The sequence below is a fragment of the Polypterus senegalus genome, chromosome 7, assembly GCF_016835505.1.
Source record: "Polypterus senegalus isolate Bchr_013 chromosome 7, ASM1683550v1, whole genome shotgun sequence".
Lineage (NCBI taxonomy): Eukaryota > Metazoa > Chordata > Cladistia > Polypteriformes > Polypteridae > Polypterus > Polypterus senegalus.
Genome location: NC_053160.1, coordinates 179103021 through 179116629, shown reverse-complemented (window position 1 = coordinate 179116629; position 13609 = coordinate 179103021). Strand labels below are relative to the sequence as shown.

Here is a 13609-nt window from a genome sequence, read left to right as displayed (position 1 = left end):
GACTTGCCATTTTGTCATCAGGTATCTTTTGGAGCTAAGTTATAACCCGGCATTGAGTGCAGGTATCCATTCTAGGGGAAAACGAGGCAACCCACTTCCCAAATGGCACAACCCAACGCGTGTGAAATTGAAACTCTCTATCCTTCCATCCACTTTCTTAAGGTGCTCACTGCATTTAACCATTTTATAATGGACGCCAAAGGTAAAAATAAAAAAGTGATGCTGAGAAAGCATGGATGGAGGAGGATGCAGTGTAATGTATGAAAATATCAGCTTTTTTAGAACAGGTGAGAAAATTTGCCATGTGTTCATTTTACAGCACAGTATTGGTTCACGACTTCAATAGCACTAGGTGACCACAAAGTAGCTAGCAAACTACAGTAGCAAGTGTGATTGGCCCCACAGTCTGTCATACTGCCTAAACACACTGAGATTCTTCTGTTATTAACACACTGCGTCTGTCTGACATCAATGTGCAGTGCTGACAACACTGTTAATGTTAGCTCAGTGAAAAACCTAATGGCCAAAAAAGGAGTTGTAAGTTAGTGCCGCTACCTAGCTTTCAGAAGTAGCTTTAAGCTACATAAAGCCTATCAAGAAAGGGAGCGTAAGTATTAAGCAACTGAAGTGCTACTTGTTGTAAATGCCCAGGGTGAATGAAACGCTGGCCGTGTTTCTTAGTTCTGCTCCAACTAGCAGCCACACAGAGTCAGCCCAGTGCTACGAATAGGCGGGGGGCTGCAGGTCGTAAAGAAAGGACAACGGCAGGTATTAAATGGGAGATTACGCAGTTGAGGTACTACCCCTTGGGCCATGAATTCACTCTTGTTATGGATCATGCACCCCTACAGCAGATGGCCCTGCATGACGAGTCAAATGTACGGGTCACCAGGTGGTTTATTGAACTTCAACCATATAAGTTCTCACTTATTCATCGTAAGGGTTCGCTCCATGCCAACACCCTTCCAGAAGACGTCACTTCTGGGTCCAGCGCCATGGATGACGTCACTTCCAGTCCGCTTCTGGTTTCATAGTTCTGCTCCAACTAGCAGCCACAACTTCAACCATATAAGTTCTCACTTATTCATCATAAGGGTTCTCTCCATGCCAATGCCCGTCCTCGAATTCACGACCTCTTGGTCAGAGCCGCCCGACCCAATGCGTCTGGGATGAGGGGGCCTTGACCTACACGTGCGATTAGGAGTCAGAAAAAGGTCCTGAATAATAGTAGTATCATGACAGACCAGGGGTGGTGAGCTGCACTAACTTTCTCAATCCTCTACAGACCATCCACGGGAAATCCTGTTAGGTTCCGGCACCACTGATGACATCACTTCCGGTACCGGTGCTATTGATGATGCCACTTCCGCCAACCCCAAACCAGAAGACGTCACTTCTGGGTCCAGCGCCATGGATGAGGTCACTTCCAGTCCGCTTCTGGTTTCATAGTTCTGCTCCAACTAGCAGCCACACAGAGTCAGCCCAGTGACACAAATGAGGCGGGGGGCTGCAGGCCGTAAAGAAAGGACAACGGCAGGTATTAAATGGGAGATTACGCAGTTGAGGTACTACCCCTTTGGGCTGTGAATTCACTCTTGTTACAGATCATGCACCCCTACAGCAGATGGCACTACATGAGAAGTCGAATGCACGGGTCACCAGGTGGTTTCTTGAACTTCAACCATAAAAGTTCTCGCTTATTCATTGTAAGGGTTCGCTCCATGCCAACACCCTTCCTCGAATTCACAACCTCTCGGTCACAGCCGCATGACCCAATGGGTCTGGGCTGAGGGGAGGCCTTGACCTACACGTGCGATTGGGAGTCAGATAAAGGCCCTGAATAATAGTAGTATCATGACAGACCAGGGGTGGTGAGCTGCACTAACTTTCTCAATCCTCTACAGACCATCCACGGGAAACCCTGTTAGGTTCCGGCGCCACTGATGACATCACTTCCGATACCGGCACTATTGATATTGTCACTTCCGCCAACCCCAAACCAGAAGATGTCACTTCTGGGTCTGGCGCCATGGATGACGTCGCTTCCGGTCCGCTTCATAGTTCTGCTCCAACTAGCAGCCACACAGAGTCAGCCCAGTGCTGCTAATGAGGAGGGGCTGCAGGTCGTAAAAACAGGACAGCAACAGGTATGTGCACCATTGTGGTGCTGTCATGTGATGATAGGATGGAGGTTTGCAGGTATTGTTTCAATATTAAAAAAATTATTTGACCAGTGTGACACATTATTATGACTGCAGGATATCAAGAAATTATCTATGGAAGGATATGCAATAATATATTACAGATACTGTATGTACAGTAGGCATCATGTATTATGTATTGCAAACTTATAATAGCCATGGTACATCTAGTAGTACACACTGCATAGTAGTAGTCCTATCAATTATTTAATTTCTTTGTTATTTAAGATGAGGCTGGCGCTGTGGGAAGGGAGGAAGTCAGTTCACCTGAGAGGGTTCTGGGTACATGACAGAGGCAACAACAACACCTGAGGAGGATAAAGAAAGAGATACTCAAGCAGATGGAAGGAGTGTAGGAAAGGCAGCTACAAGTTTTCATTACTTTGTACCTCCCCAGTCCAAAGATCTTGCTCTGTTTTTCTGCCAACATCTCTGACAATCCCCAAGACAGAGCATGTTGTGGATGTGGATTGGAAAGTGTGGCCGTAGCTATTGAGGATACAAAGCTGAAGCTACCTATACACTACAAGACAATACCTAAGACCATGGCAACGTGTCGTTCCTACATCTACATGAGTGCACTGAAAACAGAAAGAGACAGCTGAATTACGAGTTGTGTGTCTGTTTTCTTTTGTTGGTAGTTACCAAGGTGGCCTAGTAATAATTACCAGGGAGTATGGGTGTGCTGCTCTGTATCATGTCACTCTGGGGCTAAAAGACAGTCCCACTCCGCCCCTGCCGAAGACACAATATGTTTATGAGGCAAAGGTGCAAACCTCTGCTTAATTGTACAGATAGTAGCCGCTACAGAAGACACTTGTTCAAACCCTCAGGTATAGTGACTTACCCTGGACCGGTACCCCTCTGGCTCATTACCGACTCCAACTCGTCCAAAAAGATTGTAGAAGGAGCGTGATACCTTGCCAGCTCAAACAGAACCTAGACAAAAGAGACGGGTATGAGGATATTCACTGCATACAATGTCTGACTTAAAAAAGAAAAACATCATTTATCAAACACTTGGAAAAAGAATTGGGTTCAATTCATTTAATTCCTACATCACATCCTGGAATTTACAATCCCAGAACACTCAGGAATAGCTGCCTTTCTGAGATTTCCATGCACAGTTGTCTCCAGTATTTACAAAGAGTAAAAATCATTTTTAAAAAAATCCAATGGGTATGAATTCTGTTAGTGAAAACGTCTTGTTTGGAGGTCAGAGATGTGCTCAAGCCAACAGAGAGGATGCAAATACTGAAACAACAGCTCTTTACAACAGTGGGGTGTCTGTGGAAAATCAAAATTGAGTTTCATGTCTTAAAATTACATTTGTTAACCTTAAGATAATGCGTTTTTTGCGCTGTGTGGAGCTCCAGGGTGTCAACAGCATAACAAAGATACCAAAATGTAGAACAAACGGTTTCAGGGATATCCACCCTAAATACTGAAACCTATGCAGAATGGTAACTTCTGAAAAATAGACCTGTCTTTTTGTGTGCCTCTGGATGTATACATGTATATATAACATTTTAAAAATAACGTAACATGATTGTCAATGTAATTGTTTTGTCATTGATATGAGTGTTGTTGTCATATATATATATATATATATATATATATATATATATATAAACACACACACACACATATAAACATATCTACATATACACATATCTACACATACAAATATCATATATATATATATATATATATATATATACATATACACATCTACATATATATACATATATATAAACATATCAACATATATACACACATACATACACACACACATATGCATATATACATATATATATACATACATACATACACATATATATGTGTATATATATGTAGATCTGTATATATATATGTATATATGTGTCTGTGTGTGTGTATATATATATATATATATATATATATATATATATATATATATATATATATACATATATATACATATATACATATATATACATATCTACATATATACACATATATCCACATATATATATATATATATATATATATATATATATATATACACTCACCTAAAGGATTATTAGGACCACCATACTAATACGGTGTTTGACCCCCTTTCGCCTTCAGAACTGCCTTAATTCTACGTGGCATTGATTCAACAAGGTGCTGAAAGCATTCTTTAGAAATGTTGGCCCATATTGATAGGATAGCATCTTGCAGTTGATGGAGATTTGTGGGATGCACATCCAGGGCACAAGCTCCTGTTCCACCACATCCCAAAGATGCTCTATTGGGTTGAGATCTGGTGACTGTGGGGCCATTTTAGTACAGTGAACTCATTGTCATGTTCAAGAAACCAATTTGAAATGATTTGAGCTTTGTGACATGGTGCATTATCCTGCTGGAAGTAGCCATCAGAAGATGGGTACATGGTGGTCATGAAGGGATGGACATGGTCAGAAACCATGCTCAGGTAGCCTGTGGCATTTAAACGATGCCTAATTGGCACTAAGGGGCCTAAAGTGTGCCAAGAAAACATCCCCCACACCATTACACCACCACCACGAGCCTGCACAGTGGTAACAAGGCATGATGGATCCATGTTCTCATTCTGTTTACGCCAAATTCTGACACTACCATTTGAATGTCTCAACAGAAATCGAGACTCATCAGACCAGGCAACATTTTTCCAGTCTTCAACTGTCCAATTTTGGTGAGCTCGTGCAAATTGTAGCGTCTTTTTCCTATTTGTAGTGGAGATGAGTGGTACCCGGTGGGGTCTTCTGCTGTTGTAGCCCATCCGCCTCAAGGTTGTGCGTGTTGTGGCTTCACAAATGCTTTGCTGCATACCTCGGTTGTAACGAGTGGTTATTTCAGTCAAAGTTGCTCTTCTATCAGCTTGAATCAGTCGGCCCATTCTCCTCTGACCTCTAGCATCAACAAGGCATTTTCGCCCACAGGACTGCCGCATACTGGATGTTTTTCCCTTTTCACACCATTCTTTGTAAACCCTAGAAATGGTTGTGCGTGAAAATCCAGTAACTGAGCAGATTGTGAAATACTCAGACCGGCCCGTCTGGCACCAACAACCATGCCACGCTCAAAATTGCTTAAATCACCTTTCTTTGCCATTCTGACATTCAGTGTGGAGTTCAGGAGATTGTCTTGACCAGGACCACACCCCTAAATGCATTGAAGCAACTGCCATGTGATTGGTTGGTTAGATAATTGCATTAATGAGAAATTGAACAGGTGTTCCTAATAATCCTTTAGGTGAGTGGATATATATATATATACACATATATATACATATCTATATAGAGTATATACATATATATATATATATATCATACATACATATATATCTACATATATACTGTATATAGCAAAATCCCCGCACTTCACAGCGACGAAGAACTGCTTTTAAATTTTTATTAAGAAGAAAAGAAAACCAATTTAAACTGAGGGAAAATATACCAATAACTATCTGTTAAGGATGTCGTTGTATACCACGTTGTCAGTTCAGCAGTCCGGTTGTTATATGACCAAGCTGTGCACTGAGATTACTTTTGAGAATGCAACGTGTAGTTTTGTCCAGGAGGAAAGCAATGTTGCCTCAAATCAATGGCAACCTTTTGTAGGGTGTGTCCCTGAGCCTTACTGGAAATTTGAGGCATTTCAATTGAAATGGGAGATCAGAGGGTATAACGGTGATGCGAGGAATACATTCAGAGTGTGGCGCTCTGCTGTTTTTTTGTGTAGCTGCCTTCACACAGCTTCTCCGCTGCTTTATAAACGAACGCCATATAAGGCCATTGTTTCTCCTTGCTTCGTGGTTCTGTACTGTTTTATTGTTCGTTTATTACGATTCTTATAGTTATTGTGTAGCTATTCGAGACTTACTTTACTGTTCAGGTACCCATTTCCTTTATTTAATCCGTGGCTTGTACGTTATTTTTTGCTCGTTTATTACGATTATATAGATATTTATTGATTCCCTTCTTTAGCTGACTGCCTGCTCATATAAGACGCTCCGCTGGTTTTTTGTGAAACAGCCTTTACACAGCTTCTCCGCTGTTTTATGAACGAACAACATATAAAGCGATCACCTTGTCAATTGTGTAATGCGTTTTTTGAAGAGGTTTGATGCATGGAAGTGATCACTCGTACTGCGTTCAGTCAGTTCACGTGAGCTGCTCTCTTGTGTGATGTTGCGATGTCCACGGCTTTATTTAATGTTAGCTAAGACCCGGCACTTAAAAGTTTCTGGCTGCACTCCGGTTGTAATATGATGAAGCTGCGCGAGCTCACTCTTGAGAATGCAACGTGTAGTTGTCCAGGAGAAAAGCAATCTTGCCTGAAATCAATGGCATCCTTTCGTAGAGTCTGTCCCTGAGCCTTATTACTTGTCATCGCGCAGCACAGCCTTACTGGAAATTGGAGGCATCTGAATTGAAATGGGAGATCAGAGGGTATAAAGGGGACGCGAGGAATACATTGAGTGTGGAGAAACTCTAGAGACAGCGTGTGTATTAACTTGTGGATTTTTCTGTGAGTATTTGGTGGCAGCGTGACGAAGTAGCTTCCGCAAGATCGCGTTAGCTGTGGAGCTCAACTCGGAGCATATTCTTTTCCTACCTTGTTAATTGTGTAATGCGTTTTTTGAACAGGTTTGATGCATGGAAGTGATCACTCGTACTGCGTTCAGTCAGTTCACGTGAGCTGCTCTCTTGTGTGATGTTGGATGTCCACGGCTTTATTTAATGTTAGCTAAGATCCGGCACTTAAAAGTTTCTCGCTACAGCAATTTTTACTCCGTTACAAAGTGATCCAAAGTCTCGTTTATACCTCGTGTCTTCTCATTAAACTTGTATCTCGCGAATAAAGTATTCAGCGTTTTTCTTCAGCGCTCTTTGGGAGCTCTTCCTTCTTTTCTACGTACTGCGGTCACAGTCAGTTCACGTGATTACGTGGGAGGCGTGATGATGTCACACGCAGCTCCGCCCCCACAGCCATCGAACTAACGTCCATTACAGTATATGGATAAAATAGGTTCCAGTTATGACCATTACGCGTAGAATTTCGAAATGAAACCTGCCCAACTTTTGTAAGTAAGCTCTAAGGAATGAGCCTCCCAAATTTCAGCCTTCTACCTACACGGGAAGTTGGAGAATTAGTGATGAATGAGTGAGTGAGTCAGTCAGTGAGTGAGTGAGTCAGTGAGGGCTTTGCCTTTTATTAGTATAGATATATATTTAGTGATGGACAGTCGGGACTCTGACAAAGGGAATGACTGGAGAAAGGTGCTTGCACGGGGCAATACCTCCTATGGGAGGTCAGAGAGCAGCCCCCATGGCTTACTATGGTGTAGGGAATCCATTCCCGTGAATCCCGCATGTCATTCCCGGGAATGACACAGTGCACAGGCATCTCACATGTGAATGGGTTTTAGAACGACCAACACTTATTTTTTAATAAAACTACTGCAATATGTTGACACCAATAAAAGACTAACCTTATTATCTACAAGCAATTCATGCTCATATACTGTAAGTACACGTATTTCGTGGATCGTGGACATCAGCGTCGAAGCCTCTTTATGTTGCGCCACGGCATGTGGTTCGTTTATTTCACAGCATGTAGATCAGGGTAATTACATTCATGGCATTCGTAGTCTGGATCACAATCTGATTGTATGGGTGGATGTGGGATGACCAGTGTGTTAGAAGGAAAGAGATCTCAGACTGGCCGCCCTAAATGTCAATCAAGTGGCAAATGCCATAGGGAGGATACAGTATATGATAGACTAATATTTAAAAAAAATTTTTTTTGAATGCAACGGATCTACCTGCACTACCTTTCCGATCTACTGGTCGATCGCGATCGATATATTGGGCACCCCTGATCTAGTTAGTTGCTGTAATAAGAGCGTAGAAAGCACAACGTGTTCAGCTTGCGGTCGTCCAGGCGAGAGCACACCTTCGTGAAGAGTACGCCAGCCGCTGAGAAAGCACACTCTGCCTCCACTGAAGTAGGCGGCACAGTCATCAGATACTGACAAACTTGTTCTAAACAACGCCGACGCTTGCCGTTGCTCTGAAACGCCGCCATTTCAGCTTTTTACTGATGCATCCAGTTTCTTGTCATCATTCTGTGATGGCAAGTTTCTTGGCACAGATAATGCGGATGCAACAGACTGACGCATTGCAATTTCAAGTTGCTGTTCAAAGCTGTTGTCTGACAGACGTCAATGAAGTCTGCCCTGTCTCGGCATTCGTGAGCTGCAGAGTGCAGACTCCTCCTAGTCCACTGTGCTCAGTCTTAGTGGGAGCCTGGAGACTCACGACTGCTGCTGGTCTGTTGTTGACTGAATTAATCGGCAACACACTAAACCGTGGGCCAAAAAAAAAAACTGTGCCACTTAATTATTTTCAACTATAATTCTGTTATTTCTTGATCAATTTTTACACTTTTACACGCTATATATGCGAGCTTGGCCGTTCCCGGGAATTACAGCAGTTTCAAATGTCCAGTAATCCCGGGCTCCCGGGAATGGATTCCCTACTATGGTGCCCTGAGACTGGAGCATGGAAGGTCAATACTGCCAGGACCCATGGCCACCTACTGGGGGTACAAGGGGAACAGCTGAGCAGGACTGCCGCCACACCTGGAAGTGCCATCGGAAGATCATCACCGGACATCTGGAGCACTTCCGGGTGTCCTATAAAAGGAGCCAGAGGCGGAAGGAGAATTGAGAGAGAAAGAAAGAGAAGAAGAGGAAGAAGGACTGTGTTTATTTGAGCATTTGGTGCTTGCATACTGCACTGTTGTGAGGAGTGAAGGAAGAGTATTTTCCCACTATAAATAAACGTGTGTGTTGCTGCACTTGTGCCTAGTGTCGGTCGTGCTGGGGGTTTGGGGAGTTGTGCGCCCCCTGGAGGTCACAATATGTAAATTCTCAAAAATGTTGTAAATCTAATTTTTGTCTGGTCCCTTTACTAAATTAAACAGTTTCTACATCAATTATAATTAGATAACGGTTGACATGTTTTTGAAGGATATGGGGATAAGTACTAAACCAAACTGTACCAAAAGCAACAGAGCTGGAGCCTGTAACACGACAAGCACAATGTATCTTGTTCGAAGAACACAGATCCATTATTTAGGAAGTTATCATTATACTGTTTACCCAGGAGCTCTATACAATACAAAAAAACTGCATAATGTTTCGATGAAAATTGTAATTTTAAGACACTGTGCTAAAAGTCAACTGATCTCAATGTAGAATCTGAACTTAACTAGACAGTAAATCTTTGACCCCATCACCAAAATAAACATTTACAAAGAAGTAAAATTAACCTTAAAACAGGATAAAGGATAGAAAAAAATAATAATATGGGGACGAGAGGTCAAATAAAAGGAGGGCAGATTCCTTCACACTAAACACCCTTTGAAAGCTTTCTTCTTCCTTGTTGTTTTTGAAAATCATGAACGACAGTCTTACTCGAACCAGCTTTTCTGAGTCCCCTCTCCATTTGCTGACAATGCTGGATGCCGAGATGTTGAAAAACGTCGTATTGCATTCAGTGGCAACAGCCTTGGCAAGAAGCGTTTTCCCAGTGCCTAAGAAAAGCAATTAAATATTAAGAAAATGCCTTTTTACATATATCTAAATCAAAATAATTGAATTTGCAATACTACAAATTGCTACAGTCAAATCTGTAGTGTAACTATAAATTAGAATTACTGACTAATGCTAACATAGTATTTTCAATCAAGATATGACAATATTCAGGTGTGTGTGTTAAATGTTGTATTTGTGTATTTATGTTCTTTTCATGTTACTTACTATTAATGACTTAGAAGAACAATAGAAAATTAGAGTCCATTACACACCTACTCATTTAAAGTTTCTTTTGCAGTTCTGTTCAGTACAAAAGGAGAAATACAGAAAATATGAATAAAGAACAGCCATGGGATTTCTATCCCGCGGCGGTGCAGGGCCTGATGTCCAGCACATACGTTTCCACTTGGCACAGTTGAGAGCATCCTCGGGGGAATCATCGACGTGCTTCATATCGTCCTTGATTCGCTCTATACACCTGTGCTTCGGTTGGCCTTGTGGTCGCTGACCATGTGGGCTGAGACACAGATTTCTAATCTAGCATGGTAGTTAAACACATCTCCATTCATGAAGACAGATATTACCATCCAGACATTTTACAATTCCATTCTTTAAATCTCAGGATTATAAGTAGCTGGAGCAGCAGGGACCAATTATGAATAAATCGCTTGGCAATCACACAATTATCTGTTAGACTAACCTGCACATTATGGAATGTTTCAGTACCCGGATGAAAGACCAGGCCAAGATGATGAGAACATACAGAGTCCACAAAGACAATCACCAGGTTAAATTTGAACCTAATATAGATTTTCAGAATCTTAACAATACCGTAAGATAAGTGAGTCTATTAGATATCACACATTTCAACAGTCCAATACCATATATACTAGCGTTTAAGTTCTCCCGCGGATAAGTCGGGGCTTGATTTTACCATATAATTTCTGGTATTTTAATTTTAATGTCGGTTGTATAAGTCGAATGCGGACAACTCACACTATAGGGTGGTCCAGATCTAATTATGCAATTTTCATTACGCTATAACTTATTAAGTTTATTACATAGAAAATCACCCAAAAAGTCCCGCACCATTGAGAAGTGTGCGAACTGATGACCTGAAAAATCGTCTTTGCGCCGAACTGGAATCGTCCCCGCATAAATCAAAGTCATCCAGACGATCTGGATCTGCATAATTACATCTGGACCACCCTGTATTGATATAAGGGATTATGATATACTAACGCGCACCTGAGAGAGTAACCACGGAGCACACGGCCTTTTTTTTTTCTATGTATTGTGCTTACGTGACCACATGGTAATACCCAAAGTGATGTTTGCACTGATTTGTGATTTTTGTATCTGCCACCCTCATACACCTTTATCGTAACAGCATCCCTTATCTACAATGGAACGTTTGATCAGAAGAAAATATGAAGCTGGTTTTAAATGAAAAGTCGTTGAAGTGGCAAAATAAATTGGTAACTGTGCTGCTGCAGAAAAATTCGATGTGTCTTAGAAACTAGTACAAGATTGGAGAAAGCAGAAATATGTAAAAAAATAGAAAAAAATTAAGTGTCCTATTTTTGAACGGGGGTATAAGATTGGAGTCTGATTTTATGATCGATTTTTCAGGTTTCAAGACCCGACTTATACGAGAGTATATACGGTATATACTTTGTGACAGTAATGGAAAATGAATTAGTTAATACAGAAAAAAAGATGGACATCTTTTTTAAAAAATGAAAGTGGAAATGTGGACCAAAATACTCAATATACTATATTAGAAAAATGTGATGCACAGCACAGCAGATGCAAGAATGAAACTGGTGATTCTCCCATGTAACATGTACTGTACTGTAAATGATGCTCACTCCTGGACAAAGTACTTCACTTCACTGCCTTCTACTGTAACTTTACCATATAAGGAGCCTCAGGTTTTTATGAAATAAAAAGAATGTCCACAAATACGTGTCAAATATAAACTGCTCAAAAAAATTAAAGGAACGCTTTGAAAACACATCAGATCTCAATGGGAAAAAGAAATCCTCCTGGATATCTATACTGATATAGACTGGGTAATGTGTTAGGAACGAAAGGATGCCACATCGTTTGATGGAAATGAAAATGATCAACCTACAGAGCCCTGAATTCAAAGACGCCCTAAAAATCAGAGTGAAAAAATGATGTGGCAGGCTAGTCCATTTTGCCAAAATTTAATTGCAGCAACTCAAAATTGTACGCAGCACTTTGTATGGCCCCTGTGTTCTTGTATACATGCCTGAAAACATCGGTGCATGCTTCTAATGAGATGACAGATGGTGTTGTGGGGGATCTCCTCCCAGATCTGGACCAGGGCATCACTGAGCTCCTGGACAGTCTGAGGTGCAACCTGGTGGCATTGGATGGACCAAAACATAATGTCCCAGAGGTGTTCTATTGGATTTAGGTCAGGAAAGTGTGGTGGCCAGTCAATGGTATCACTTCCTTCATCCTCCAGGAACTGCCTGCATACTCTCACCACATGAGGCCAGGAATTGTCGTGCACCAGGAGCCACTGTACCAGCATAGGGTCTGACAATGGGTCCAAGGATTTCATCCTGATACCTAATGGCAGCCAAGGTGCCTTTGTCAAGCCTGTAGCGGTCTGTGTGACCCTCCATGGATATGCCTCCCCAGACAATCAGTAACCCACCACCAAACTGCTCATGCTGAATGGTGTTACAGGCAGCATAATGTTCTTCATGGCTTCTCCAGACCCTTTCACTTCTGTCACGTGCTCAGGGTGAACCTGCTCTCATCTGTAAAAAGCACAGGGCACCAGTGGTGCATCTGCCAATTCTGGTATTCTATGGCGAATGCCAATCGAGCTGCATGCTGCTGGGCAGTGAGCTCAGGGCCCATTAGAGGACATGGGGCCCTTGGGTCACCCTCATGAAGTCTTTCTGGTTGTTTGGTCAGAGACATTCACACCAGTGGCCTGCTGGAGGTCATTTTGTAGGGCTCTGGCAGTGCTCATCCTGTTCCTCCTTGCCCAAAGGAGCAGATACTGGTCCTGCTGATGGGTTATGGACCTTCTATGGCCCTCTCCAGCTCTCCTAGAGTAACTGCTTGTCTCCTAGAATCTCCTCCATGCCCTTGAGACTGTGCAGGAGACACAGCAAACCTTCTGGCAATGACACGTATTGATGTGCCATCCTGGAGAAGTTGGACTACCTGTGCAACCTCTGTAGGGTCCAGGTATCGCCTCATGCTACCAGTAGTGACACTGACTGTAGCCAAATGCAAAACTAGTGAAGAAACAGTCAGAAAAGATGAGGAGGGAAAAATGTCAGTGGCCTCCACCTGTTAAACCATTCCTGTTTTGGGGTCATCTCATTGTTGCCCCTCTAGTGCATCTGTTGTTAATTTCATTAACACCACAGCAGCTGAAACTGATTAACAACCCCTCTGCTACTTAACTGACCAGATTAATATCCCATAAGTTTCATTGACTTTATGCTATACTCTGATTAAAAGTGTTCCTTTCATTCTTTTGAGCAGTATATATATATATATATATATATATATATATATATATATATATATATATATATATATATATATACACACACACGCAGTGGAACCTTGGTTTACGAGCATAATTCGTTCCGGAAACATGCTTGCAGTCCAAAGCACTCGTATATCAAAGTGAATTTCCCCATAAGAAGTAATGGAAACTCAGATGATTCGTTCCACAACTCAAAACTATTCATATAAAAATGATGAATACAAAATATAAAGTAAAAATACATAAAACAAATTA

General features: G+C 41.7%; 1 protein-coding gene across 2 annotated transcripts in view; it reads right to left on the bottom strand.

The window, feature by feature from the left end:
* Positions 1-13609, bottom strand: part of katnal2 (katanin p60 subunit A-like 2) — a 59494-nt gene that overhangs the window by 9971 nt on the left and 35914 nt on the right. For both annotated transcript variants that reach the window (XM_039759659.1, XM_039759660.1), the window contains 2 exons: positions 9688-9806; positions 3049-3140 (listed from right to left, as the gene is read on the bottom strand). In XM_039759659.1, coding sequence (XP_039615593.1) covers positions 3049-3140; positions 9688-9806 — 211 coding nt within the window. The remainder of the gene's footprint in view (positions 1-3048; positions 3141-9687; positions 9807-13609) is intronic.